The sequence below is a fragment of the Rhinopithecus bieti genome, unplaced genomic scaffold (assembly GCF_001698545.2).
Source record: "Rhinopithecus bieti isolate Rb0 unplaced genomic scaffold, ASM169854v2 scaffold_2454, whole genome shotgun sequence".
NCBI lineage: Eukaryota > Metazoa > Chordata > Mammalia > Primates > Cercopithecidae > Rhinopithecus > Rhinopithecus bieti.
In genome coordinates this window covers 116361-129988 of record NW_016803843.1, presented here as the reverse complement: position 1 = coordinate 129988, position 13628 = coordinate 116361, and the positions used below count along the sequence as shown (strand labels likewise).

The following is a 13628-nucleotide window of genomic DNA, read 5'->3' as shown; positions in this document are numbered from 1 at the left end:
CCAGTGCAATCAAATTACATTCTGAGGGAAACCAAATTGTGCTGAGATCTGTTTCCCAATTTTATTGTATCCCTGTAGTTCTCAAGACGTATTTCTTATTCCATGATCATAATACTAGGATTGCATTTCCTGCCCTTGGTTGTGGCTTTCAGAAGGTAATAAGTTTGCTGATGAGATTTGCACATTTCATTCCCTTAGCAGTAAAATGGTAGAACCTTGAGCTAAGGATTTTAGGACTGTTTTCCTAAAATGACATTTCCATTTAACAAGACACTCAAAGACATTTTTTTTTCCTGTTTGTTCTAAATATTTACTATTATAATTCACTTCATCATTTAGATTTCTATGTAGTCAGTTCCTGCCTGTGAATGTGATGTTAGAAGGGATAATAACCCGGAGCCACAAGGGTCCATGTTCCTTAGCAGAGAGTGGAGTCCTCCTGGGAGGAGTTCATATGCAATCAGCGTTAGGCCAGATGCTGAATACGTGTTCATTGGTGTTTGTTCATTTGACCTACTAAAGCAATTCATCCCCTCAGTCCTTTCACTTCCATCCCCACGCGCCATTTCTGACCCTCCATGCTGGCCCACCACTCACCTTCACTTTGCTATGTCCACCTGGACTTGCTGTCAGTTCTCAGTCTGACTTGTTATCACTGCCCTCCACCTCCTCCAGGCAAAGATCATTTCCATTCAGCCTCTTCCTCTAGGATCCGACCTTGAGTCCCCCCTCACTAGCTTCCCTTTGTCTTTATTTCAGTGAGATGGATTAACAAATTTACCTCTTTACCAATTTTTAAAATGTGAGGTACAATAACAAATTCTTTCTGGTGCTATTATAATAATATGACTTGGTACAATAACCTGTATTTATTTACTACTTCTCTGTGTTTGTCTGTTTGATATACAGGAGGTCCAGTCTGGTCATAACAACCAAACTCTACTGGGGTGGAAAGTAAGTTATTTTTCCTACTAAAAAGAAAACCACTAGTAGTTCCTGCTTTTTTGCTGTTAGGCAGTTATTTTACATATAACATACTAAGATTAATTGGCTTAGAGAGAGGGTTTTGTTTTGTTTTGTTTTGTTTTTTTCTCACACTAAGGAAATACCAATTAGCCTAAGATTTAATTTTAGCAAGGTACTCCCAAAGAAATTTAGCGCAAAGCATGTGGTCACTTGTTACTAAGTGATTAATGTAGATTTTTCAAATACCAATCTCATACTTAGAATCATTTCCAAAATAGAGTTCAAATTTTAGGAAAGGAAAATAGGCACGAAGCATCACAGAAGAAAAGTCACTCAAATCTGCCAAAACTCAGAGACTTCTACTGAATGCAAAGATAAAAATATCTTGTCTGGCTCCATGTCTAAGTCTCTGATCATTTCTGCAGAGGGCTCTGAAAGTGCTGATCAAAAGGACCATCTCATTGGAGAATAACACGGAGCTACCTGTATCACTCGCTGTCAGGCCAAATGAAAGAGAAATGTGCTCTCTGTTGTGGGATGCAGAGAAGATTTCATGAAATGAATTGGCTTCTTATGGGCCTGCTGGCATTTGAACTGGTACTTACATTATTCAGCAGGACTTAGAAGGCTGGCCTTTTTGACAAACATGTAAGAAGACAGCAAGCTATTCCATATACTAGAGCAATCATTGGTACTGTGCTTTTCCATCTTTGAGACAGAAATCATAACAAAAGAAAATGCTGGAGTTTTAACAAAAGCGAAAAGAAACAAAACCTTATTTACCTTCCTATAATTGATAGGGAATTTTTTTAACTGGAGGCAGAGGCCAATTCTTCTTTAGGAACCTTCTAATCAAAATGTATATGTGTATATACACACTTGCAAACATATACTCTGTTTTGTTGTTGGTTTTGAGCCTATTTATAATGATATGAAGACAGAAAGATGAATTTAAATGTGTATTCCTATAGTAATCCGTACAAAAATAAAGCAACATCATGCCTATGAGAAATGTGGATTTTCATTGCCTGTGTTTTGATTCACAGTGCCATTGCTCAGTGCTTTTGCAATGCTACAAAACCTTGCAGGAAATAAGACAGTCTGCAAGAACCGTTATATCGTAGAATATGTAGTAGAATACTATCTACAGTATTACTAATGTACTTATTAAAAAATACCAAATAAGAATACATTCACAAAAGTGAATGGTAAATATTATATTTCAAAAGAAGCTGCCAAAGGTATTGATGATGAAGAAACATGTTATCAATACTTTAAAATTCAAGTACCGTATTTCATTCTAATTGGCCAGAGCTTGAGAATTGGGAAGGCAAAAGTCCTTATGATTAAGGGTCTGTCTTCTGGAGATACTAATTTAAGGAACATTTGCTTCATCACATTTTAATTTCGTTTTAAAATTTATTTTGGAAGTCAAAGGCACTTCCAAATTTGCTTCCTTTATCAGAAAAGCTAACAAAAAAACTTCAGCAGCCTGGCAATCTTACAATAAGCTCACAAACCTATGCCAAGCCTTTTTATTTTCTTTAGATTGGTTAAGAACAAGGTGAAAAGGTTGTACAGTGTCTTGAGTTAAATATGGACAGAGTGTACGTGGCTGCGTTGCTGTTTACCGGAGCCTGGTGCTGAGCATGATAGAGGCATGGTGACCGTCGTGGATAATTCATCTACTGAGGTCTCCAAAGAAAAGGGGTTCAGTGTGTTGCCCACCAGACTTCTCTCCTCAGTCTCCAGTGGTGCAGAATTTGATAAGAACAGGGTACAAAACTAGCATTTCAGATCAGAGATTTAGAGAAGAAAAGAAAGCACACTCTCATTCAAAGTTACTTGCTTCTTTTTCTTGGCAGAGCTGAAACAGAAAGAGGGCTGTCAAGAAAGCATATTATTGAAGGTGGGTGCTTCTGCTTCAGTTTTATTTTTGGCTGTGGGCCCCTCGTTCAAGAAAGGTATCAACCAAACAAGTTCAGAATACACTGGAAGAGGAAAAGGTTCTATATGAAAAGTACCACAATCAACCAAATTTCTTCTTGGGGTTAAATATAGGGAATGCAGAGATGTAGAGGGGAGAATGGGAACTCGAAAGGAAAAGGCAAAATTGTATAGAACTCTTCTCATTTTCAGCTATTACTAATATTAATAAAACATTCCCACAAGACTTTTTGAAAGAGCTTTATTGAGATATAATGTACATATCATAAAAGTTTACCCATTTAAAGTGTACATTTCATTGGTTCTGAGTATAATTACGGAGTTGTACACCAAACACCCTAATCTAATGTGAAAACATTTTTATCACCCCTAAAATAAACTTTATACCCACTAGAAGTCACTTCCTATCACCACCTCACCCCCTCCCACAGTCTCAAGCAAACATCAATCTACTTTTTATGTCTATAGATTTGACAATTCTGCATATTTCATGTAAATTAGATCCCATAATATATGATATTTTGTAACTGATTTCTTTCACTTAGCATAATGTTCATTCATGTTGTAGCACATGTCAGTATTTTACCCCTTTCTTTGCCAAGTAATAGTCCACTATATGGATAGCCACATTTTGCTTATCCATTTACCAGTTAAAGTACGTTTGGCTTGGTTTCACTTTTTGGCTACTCTGAATAATGCTGCTATGAACATTTGTGTGCAAATTTTTGTGTAGACAAATGTTAAGACTACTATACTTTTTAGTTTTTATTTTATTATTCTTTAGATTTTTTTCAAATACATATATTTTTTATTTCAATAGCTTTTGGGGTACGAGTGGTTTTGGTTACATGATGAATTGTATAGTAGTGACCTCTAAGGCTTTAGTGCACTCATCACCGAGTAGTATACTCTACTGTTTTAGAAGGGTATATACATATGCATAGAAAAATGTATAGAAAATTACCACTAGGTAATTGATTCCTGGTGCATTACTTTTGCAAGGCACTCAAAATTTTGTATAATTTAGAAATAAACAGGAACTAAAACAGTCAACAAGAACCATTATGTAATAAAGTACTACTACTCTACTTAATCGTGAAGATTGTGAGAATTGTGAGTAATTTTTGTTTATTTCTTGCTTGTCTATATATTATAAAATTTTATACTTACACTTTTTGCAGTAAAGAAAATGTTAAGAATTTATACTAGTTTGTGAAGTACAGATGCTCCCCAATTTATGATGGGATTACATCTCAACAAACCTATCTTAAATTGAGAATATCTTAAGCTGAAAATGCATTTAATACACCTAACCTACTAAGCATCATAGCTTAGCCTAGCCTACCTTAAATATGCTTAAAACACTTACATTGCCCTACAGTTGGGTAAAACCATCTAACATAAAACCTATTTTATAACAAGGCCTATTTTATAATAAATTAAATGTCATATGTATTAATAATTTATTGAATACTGTTCTGAAAGTGAAAAACAGAATGTTGTATGGAAACTCGATGTACAGTTTCTACTAAATGCATATCACTTCTACAACATTATAAAGTTGAAAAACCCTGAGTCAAACCATTGTAAGTTGTGAACTATCTGTATTTCAAAAAAAATCCAAGAATTTTGTAGCTTTAGGTTCATGATTGATCATTGAAACAAGTGATTTTTCTCCTTTTTAAAAAATAATTTCATTTACGAAATACTAACATCACCAGAAATGTAAAATGTGCTCTAATCTCACCACTTCAAAAATAAAATAGATAAGGAAGCCAGCTTCTCCATTTGCTCATCCAGTCTCATCCCATCGCAGAGTCTGACAATCTGTATATATCTTCTTCACCTTTTCTCTATGGTTGTACTGACTTATCTATCTATCCATCCATCCAAACACTTGCTTATATTTTAAATATATATATAAACAGTAGAACCAGGCTACAAATATTAACTTAAGCTTGATTTTTTTCTCAATTAAAATATACAACTTACAGATTATTTTCAGTTTTTAGCATCATAAAGAATTATACAAGTGACCATCCTTAGGTAAATGGGGTAGATTCCAGAGTGGCATTTCTAAGTCAAAGAATTATACAAATTTTAACACAAAATTACTTTCTAAAAGGAATATGCCATCCTGTTAGATGAGTTGGTCTTATTGGTCTCCTTATGTATATATTTATTTATTGATGAGTTTCAGCTTCTTTTAATAATTTTGTTCTTCTTTTTCTGGAAATTCACTCTTCATGTTGTCAGGCTGTTTTTCTTTCGATTTGTTTGTCTTGGTCATAATAATTTGCAGGAACTCTTTGTATACTAGTGATGTTCACTGTTTGCTTGGTTATACGTATTGCAAATATTTTCTCCCAGGCTGTAATTTCATTGTGAACTTTTTTCTCTCCATGAACCTAAGAGATAATGTTTCATTCGAGTATTTTTATTCCAGCTTGGAAGCTGATGATCTTTATTGACCTATAAGCAAAACTACATTGAAATATCTTAGACTTGCAACAGAAAAAAAATAGTTTCAGTATTCAATCACTGAATTTAAAGTGAAGACTTTTGAAGCCAGATCTCAAAATGTATATATATATATATATATATGTATATATGTATTCTTTCTTGATTGCCAGTGTGAACCATATGTGTGTGCATGTTTGTGTGTGTGTACATAGATATATACCATAATAATTACATCACCCCATTGTCTCCAAAGTCTTTATATAGGTTTGGTATCTCTCACTGACTATCTTTAAATATAATTTTAAGCATATGTGCTTTGAAGTCAGACAGACCTTTGTACAAGTTCCAACTCTGTCATTTATGAGCTAGTGACTTTGTGCAAGTTCCTTAACCTACCTAACCTCTGTCTCCTTAACTATAGACTATAAATATAAGGGTTATTATATGGGGATAAAAATTATATAATTCACATTGAGCACAGTGTCTGTCACATAATAAGCACTTAATACATGTTATTTTTGTCATCATCCTTGTCCTTATAAGTACAACTGCTAGTCTTCATTCCGTGGATAAGTATACTACTAAGTAGTGACATTCTGAAACAGCCACAATAAATGACAAACTTCTAGCCCTCAGAAAAACCTCCAGATTCCTCACCCAAACAGTATCCCTTCTCAGGCCTTAGTGTCCCATTTGACATTGTAAAGTCAAAGCTAACCTGCCTCTCAAAACTGTTACTGCCCTAGCATTCCTACTCCAGCATTTGCCCTCATGACTTGTGTTCTCTTCCATGGAGTTTGTCAGTGACAAATAACCAAGTCAGCTTACAGAACCACGCTGAATGAACAGGGCAGCAGTTTGCTGCCAGAAAAGTTCTTGTTTTTTGTTCTTTTCTTTTTAATCTAATTAATTAGAAAAGAGCGATTCAGAAAATGGTTGACACTGGCAATTAACAAAGAAATATAAAATCGAAGAGAAAAAGAAAGGAGAAGGTATGTTACTATGCTCCTCACTGAATCTCCATGGCTTTAATATTTACCAGAGTGTGTACATAATTTCAGGGTTCTTTCTTCTTTCTTTCTTTACTTTTTTTTTTTTTTTTTTGAGATGGAGTCTTACTCTGCCACCCAGTCTAGAGTGCAGTGGCACGATCTCAGCTCACTGCAACCTCCGCCTCCAGGGTTCAAGTGATTCTCCTGCCTTAACCTCCCAGGTAGCTGGGACTACAGGCATGCGCCACCATGCCCAGCTAATTTTTTTGTATTTTTAGTAGAGATGGGATTTCACCATGTTGGCCAGACTGGTCTCAAATTCCTGACCTCAGGTGATCTGCCCGCAAATAAGCATTTTTTCAAGCCTCATATGACATAATAGAAATACCTTAAATTCCCTCCACCTTTAAATAAGTCAGGAATTCTCTTAGGAACTAATCTCTGAGGATGGATAAACCAGTTCAGCTGAAATTCAAGCTGACCCAGATTCAAACTTTAACACAAAATTTCAAACTTTTGAGATGGAAGAAGAATTGAGATCATTTGTTATTATGTTGTTGGTGGTGGTGTTATTTTACAGTCCATAGTTTCTGCCAAAGATAAAGCTTTGTGATTACAAGAGAATTAGCTCAAAGTATTTTCTAGGCAGGCTGAAATTAGGGAATTGAGTGAATTTTGCAGAAAAGCAAGGACATGAGATGAGACCCAAAATAAAGTTTAAAAGAGTTTACAAGTCATTATCCTTGGATTTCATTGGTACTTGGTTCTGTGATGAAGGTGACCTCATTTGACATTGGAGATTTGTATACAAATTAAATTTGAGAAGTACTATTAGAGGATAAGACAGAAAGTTCAAATTGATACAGAGTTCAGGCCACTTCTGTGCTGGCTGACCTGAGCCACCTGAATTAGTTTACAGAGTATACAATGAGCTTGACTTGTGCATAATGTGGGTTTGAAAGAATTCATATTGAAAGGCCTTTTTAATGAGCCCAAAGTTCTTGACTTAGATCTGCTTAGGTGTAATGCTCTCCTTAGATTCACAAGGAGGAGGAAGAAATTTCACTAGTAGATTGATTACACTCATTTAGAATCCCAAAGTCCCCTCGGGTTCTAAAATCCAATTTACTCATTCAGCCATTCCACAAACATTTGTTAAACCCCAATTTGAGCCAATGTTGGAATGGAGCAGAGCAGATGCCTTTGGTGCTGGCTCGGCATGGTGGCTTATGCCTGTAATCCCAACGATTTAGGAGGCTGACATGGGAGGATGGCTTGAGGCCAGGAGCTTGAAACCAGCCTGGTCATCATGATGAGACTCTTGTCTCTACAGAAAAAATAAATAAATAAATAAAAATAAAATAAAACACATTCCTTTAGTGCCTAATGTAAAGGAAAAGAAATAGTTTGGTAGGTCACTGAGTAAGAATAAGTAAATCTCTTGTGTATTCCAACAGCCAAAATTTGTGTCTGACTCTACATTTGCCTTTCAGATAAACAGTTTTGTTATGCAATTCAAAACACAAACCCACTGCCATTGTTTTTGGAGTAGGAGAGGAAAATAATCTGAGAAAGCTCTGCTTGAAACTTTTAAATTAATAACAAATGTTAAACTCTATGAACTTTAAAAGAAAAAGACAGTCTATGATTTTTCAATTAAAGAATACATTTCTGAACAAATGGATTTGCCACAGGATTTTTTTTCAGTGTACTACATTCATGTAAACGTACATTACCCATCGAGGATAACCACGTTTCATAACAGGAGGCACAGCCACATGCTGAATATGATTCTGATACAACTCAGCCTTTAAAAAAGAAGCAGATGTCTCAAATTATGACGATAGGTCTGCTGAGAAAAAACTAGAAATTATATAAACAATGTATATTATTTAAGGCAACTTTTTTTGCAAGCTAGATAGAAAAGCAAGTGCGTGGTAGGTGTAAAAGGTGACGACACAGCTTGCTTAAATAGAACCCTTGCAGAATCTCCAAACTACTGATTTCCTTGCTTCCACACAGTTAAACCTGCAACACTGAACACCCCATCCACCTCTAACTGTGCCAATCTGCTGACTGTCTGGAATAAACATATTTCTTTAGAAACCTGTGAAATATGCTTAAATTGAATTAAGGTTACCTTCTAAACATTATGGTTCTTGTTAAACTTTGGAACCTAAAAGAAAAATGGACTTAGATTTTTTTTTTTTTTTTTTTTTTTTTTTTTTTTTACTGTAGTCACTTGAAAACCATTTTCTTTAAGTAATTTATTTTCCTGTGAACTTTTGAGAAATTGCCGGTTTGCTTCTAATTATCTCCTCAAGGTCAGGGAGCATTTCTGCTGTTTCTCCTGTTTTCCCCTCCCACAGATGCTGGGTTAGTGCAGAGGGACAGGCTAAGGTCAAATTGCCTTCAGAGAGTGCATTTACTGCACTGGAGCACCTAACTCCTTAGGTTAAGATTGGCTGCCCAGCTGCCCTTCTGGAGCCAAGGTTAATGCATTTTTGCGTGTCTACTTAAACTTAAAACAATACCTGGCCCTAAGCCAGTGCTCAACAAACATTTGCTAAATGGAGATAGAACACGATGACTTGTTTTTTTGAAACTAAACGTAAATGACTCTGAAGGAGATACTCATGAAACATATCTTAATGAAAAAGCAGGAATACCTGGTTTGTTTTGCAGTCACGTGAAAGACCAAAGCAGGAAGATCAGCTAGCACCATTTCGTCCTTGGACAGATGAGGAAACTGAGGCTCAGAGAGGCTAAGGGATATCATAGGGTCATTCAGGACAACCCACATCAGTACCCTGAATCCCAAACCCTGTGCCTCACCTCCTCTGAACGCCAGACTGGTCCATCCAGCTGCCAAGAGCTCCATGTAGTGACTGAGGTGCTGCTTAGACTAAACTTGGCTCCCCGACCACCTCCAGTTAGCTTTCCCCCTGACTGCCCCATTTAGTAACAGTCACTTCACTTCTCAGGCCCAAAATCTAGGAGTCATTCTTGTTTACTCTAACCTCCACACCCTATATGCAGCACACCAGCAAGTCCGTGTATTTCTACTTATACCACTTGTCCCAGATGTATACACCTCTCACTAACTTTGTCTGAGCTGGATGGACTGCAGTGGCTGTGCCTGCCTTCACTCTTGCGCCTTCAGGTCCCTCTCTGCAGGTGGAGCCATTGGTTCAAAATGGAAATCTGATCATATTATTTCCCCTGCTTAATCTCTTCCTCACTGGAACTTCCCGTACCAGTATCTTTAAATCTCACACAGAATCCAAAGTTCATACCATGGATTACAAGACTTTATGTGATTGAGATTTGTAAAGTGAGTGGATAGTGTCCTTTGGAGGAACAATTTCCTTTCATTCCACTTCAAAGTCAGAGGAGGGATCACTGGCCTCAGATGCTTGAATTTCTTGCCAAATATCAAAAAAGAGTGCTTTTCAGAGAAAGAATTAAAGAGGTGGGAATGACCAAATACCATGAGGCTGACCTTAGTATCAAGTCCATATCATTAGTTCCAGGTACACATTACAACCTTGAACAATGAACCTGTGCCAATAGATGCTCTCAATATGCACTGTTAGAGCTCCTTGGGATGAAGACTGTGTCTGTGCATCTTTAAACCCTGAGAGCCTGGCACAGTCTCAGGATGAAATTGGGACTCAATACATGCTCATGGGATGGAATAATAAATGACAAAAGTCACACCTGTCTGTGACATGCCTCATCACACAGTGCTGTAACAGTGCCAAGTTATTTGTAGCCTCTTCTGCTAGTTACTCTCAGCCCACATTGAGCTGTTTAGAAGAGAACGGGGAGAGAGGGCCATTGTCAGAAAACAAGATACTTATTTTGTCTGCCAAGCATAGGCCAGAACTGTCATTAAATGCCCCTCTCCAAAACAGGGGGTCTCATGAAAATTTTTTGGCATTTGGTCTTTTGCTGTCTTCCCCCTGGAACTTTCCAGATGTGAACACCATGGTATAATTTCACATTCTGGTTCTGTAGACTGTGTTACACAGCTCTCCCAGGAACAGCAGTTCTGAAGGTGTCAGTATTGTGCAGTATTGGCCCACTGCAGACTAGAGAATTGAGTCTCAAAAAAAAGGTCAAAGAACCCAAGTGGGGTCCCAAGCATGCTAGGGTGCAAATTTCCAAACTTTCAAACCTTGTGATATCCTGTTATTTGTTTACTTAGTATTCCTGTCCTTTCATTACCTCCTCCCTGCATACAACTGTTCCCAAAAGTGGCTCATATCATGATATTTTCTCACGTTAATTTAATTTCACACTGTTTCTTGAAATAGCTGGTGATACCCTGTGCCTGAGCATCACGGAAGGTTTATAAGAGCAGGCATTAGACTTCATAACATCTGTCTGCCCTAATCTCTTCATCAAAGCTTTTAACAAGCTGCCATCACAGACAGTCCTTTCTCAATGGATGGAAAATATTTCCGGAACAATATTCAAGCACTCCATTTCCCTGTCAGAAAACTAATTGTGGCTGACTAATAAACCAGTATGAAAAATCAAATTTAAATGAACCAAATTTAAATTTATAAGAGCCTCATTTAACATGCAATTAATTTTACGTCTATAATAAAGAGAGTAAAGCCTCTGGTCTCCATGAGGAATTAAAGAGGCTAATAAGAGAATGCTAAATGCTGTGCCCCGTGGAAATGGGATAACATGATTCTCAAACACTGCCATCCTTTTGGTTGCATAATATTGTATACAATATGTTCTATTTCAGGGAAGTATTAATTTTACTAAAATTAATTTTTTTCTGAGTATTCATAGAAATGTGACCAAATGGTTAGGGCTGAAACATAGGCTGTTGGTTCCTGACTCCCTTTTCAAGTTCTTATTCTCTCCTTTATATTACCTCTTCAGCCTTTATAGCTTCTAGGGTTTTGTTTCTTCCCCAAAATGGGGAATAATAGAAATGGTAGAGCTCAGCTATATTTCATGTTCCTTAAACTTTGTTCCAATTAGTAAAATGTTAAGCGAAGGCTTCATTTGCTAACCCCTTTATATTACTATTAAAACCAACATTTACATTAAGATGGGGTTGGGGCAGTCATTTATTTCTGATTTAAACCATTCTAATGAGTTTTATGTGTAATAAATGTATCTCTGGCTCACTATAAGCCTATTAAGTGATCCAAAACATTAACATTAATTTGCATTGTTCAAGAAGAAAAACATTAACTGTTGGAGAGAAGCTGCTTTTTATTCTAAATTTTGCTTCTGGATATTGCTGCATACAAGTCACTGGGAAGGTCGTTCCTAAGTATAAATTTTCCTGTGAGAGTGATGATATTCCTGAAAAGTTCTAAGACTTTTCTTGTTGGGGAAGTCAGCCTTTGATGTAATTTTAAAATGTTCTAGGGTCAATTAACAATCACTGTATTCAAAGCATTTTTGAAACTATTCCAATTCTATTTTTTTAAAGTAAATTCTTGAAAGAAACCAAACTTCAACTCTTTGAATACTGCTCATATTTAGATTTTGGGGTTTGTTTCCTGCTTCTGCTCCCAGGATTGAAGGGCTCCCTCCAGAGGCTGCAGCTGGAGTATGTGGATGTGGTCTTTGCTAATCGACCAGACAGTAACACTCCCATGGAAGGTAAGTTAAGAACTTTAATAAAATACTCTAGAATTCTTGATTCAGTTTGAGGACTTACTCTGCTCACAGTAGGAAATGAATTGTATTGACACTGATCGAACTGAATGTGGAAAACAAAAATATTTCTGACTGATGCCTTTTGGCCTCAGCATTTACTCCCAAAACCAATGCTCTGTCTGCTGCATCTTCTTATTTTAAAGCAGTTGAAGACATTGGGTTTGTGGCACCCGCTGGTTACAGTGCTCACCTTTTCCAGGTTCATTTCACTTTCATGATTTCATCAACTAAAACAATAAAGTTAATTGGAAAGGGGCTTTATAACTTAGCCATCATCATTTCACAGTAAATCCTTTGAGGATCTTCCTATTTTATAATGGCTGTAAGTCTGATTAGTTTCCAGTTTGTGGTAGCAACGCTCAGTGGTGCCACCAGCAGGGATTCCACAGCAGCGACTGCTTCAAAATAAGATTTCATTGCAGTTTGATTGTTGATTCTCAAGGAGCTGCAACATTTTATCGCCTTTCTATTATAACTGTTCGAGGACCACAGTTTAAGCTTCTTCCTGTGGAAGCTTTCAGAATGTTTCTAAAACCAGATTTTCTTCAATTTACATTTATTTACAGAACTTGCTAGGATGTTTGAGGCAGAAGATAGTTTGAGAGGATTGCAAATCAAAACCACAATGAGATACCATCTCACACCAGTTAGAATGGCAATCATTAAGAAGTCAGGAAACAACAGGTGTTGGAGAGGATGTGGAGAAATAGGAACACTTTTACACTGTTGGTGGGATTGTAAACTAGTTCAACCATTATGGAAAACAGTATGGCAATTCCTCAAGGATCTAGAACTAGATGTACCATATGACCCAGCCATCCCACTACTGGGTATATACCCAAAGGATTATAAATTATTCTACTACAAAGACACATGCACACGTATGTTTATTGCGGCACTATTCACAATAGCAAAGACTTGGAATCAACCCAAATGTCCATCTGTGACAGACTGGATTAAGAAAATGTGGCACATATACACCATGGAATACTATGCAGCCATAAAAAAGGATGAGTTTGCGTCCTTTGTAGGGACATGGATGCAGCTGGAAACCATCATTCTTAGCAAACTATCACAAGAACAGAAAACCAAACACCGCATGTTCTCACTCATAGGTGGGAACTGAACAATGAGATCACTTGGACTCGGGAAGGGGAACATCACACACTGGGGCCTATCATGGGGAGGGGGGAGGAGGGAGGGATTGCATTGGGGAGTTATACATGATATAAATGATGAATTGATGGGTGCTGACGAGTTGATGGGTGCAGCACACCAACATGGCATAAGTATACATATGTAACAAACCTGCACGTTATGCACATGTACCCTAGAACTTAAAGTATAATAAAAAATAAAATAAAATAAAATAATAATAATAAAAAAAGAATGTTCCAGTTAACTGAAGTTTAAAATCACATGGATTATCACTTACCTGAGGTGACTGAGAATGAAGATATTTGAGAAAAGAGCAAAATGAATATTCTGGTTATTTGAACAATATGATATGGATTACCACTTTTAAAATAATTAGAATAGTTTGATTCACATGAGATTACACTG

The 13628-nt window shown here is 36.7% G+C and overlaps 1 protein-coding gene across 4 annotated transcripts in view; it reads left to right on the top strand.

Moving 5' to 3' along the window:
- The window catches only part of KCNAB1 (potassium voltage-gated channel subfamily A regulatory beta subunit 1), a 430095-nt gene that overhangs the window by 349493 nt on the left and 66974 nt on the right, over positions 1–13628 (top strand). For all 4 annotated transcript variants that reach the window (XM_017855014.1, XM_017855023.1, XM_017855037.1 and 1 more), the window contains exons 6-8: positions 910–954; positions 2832–2875; positions 11922–12008. In XM_017855014.1, the coding sequence (XP_017710503.1) occupies positions 910–954; positions 2832–2875; positions 11922–12008 (176 nt within the window). The remainder of the gene's footprint in view (positions 1–909; positions 955–2831; positions 2876–11921; positions 12009–13628) is intronic.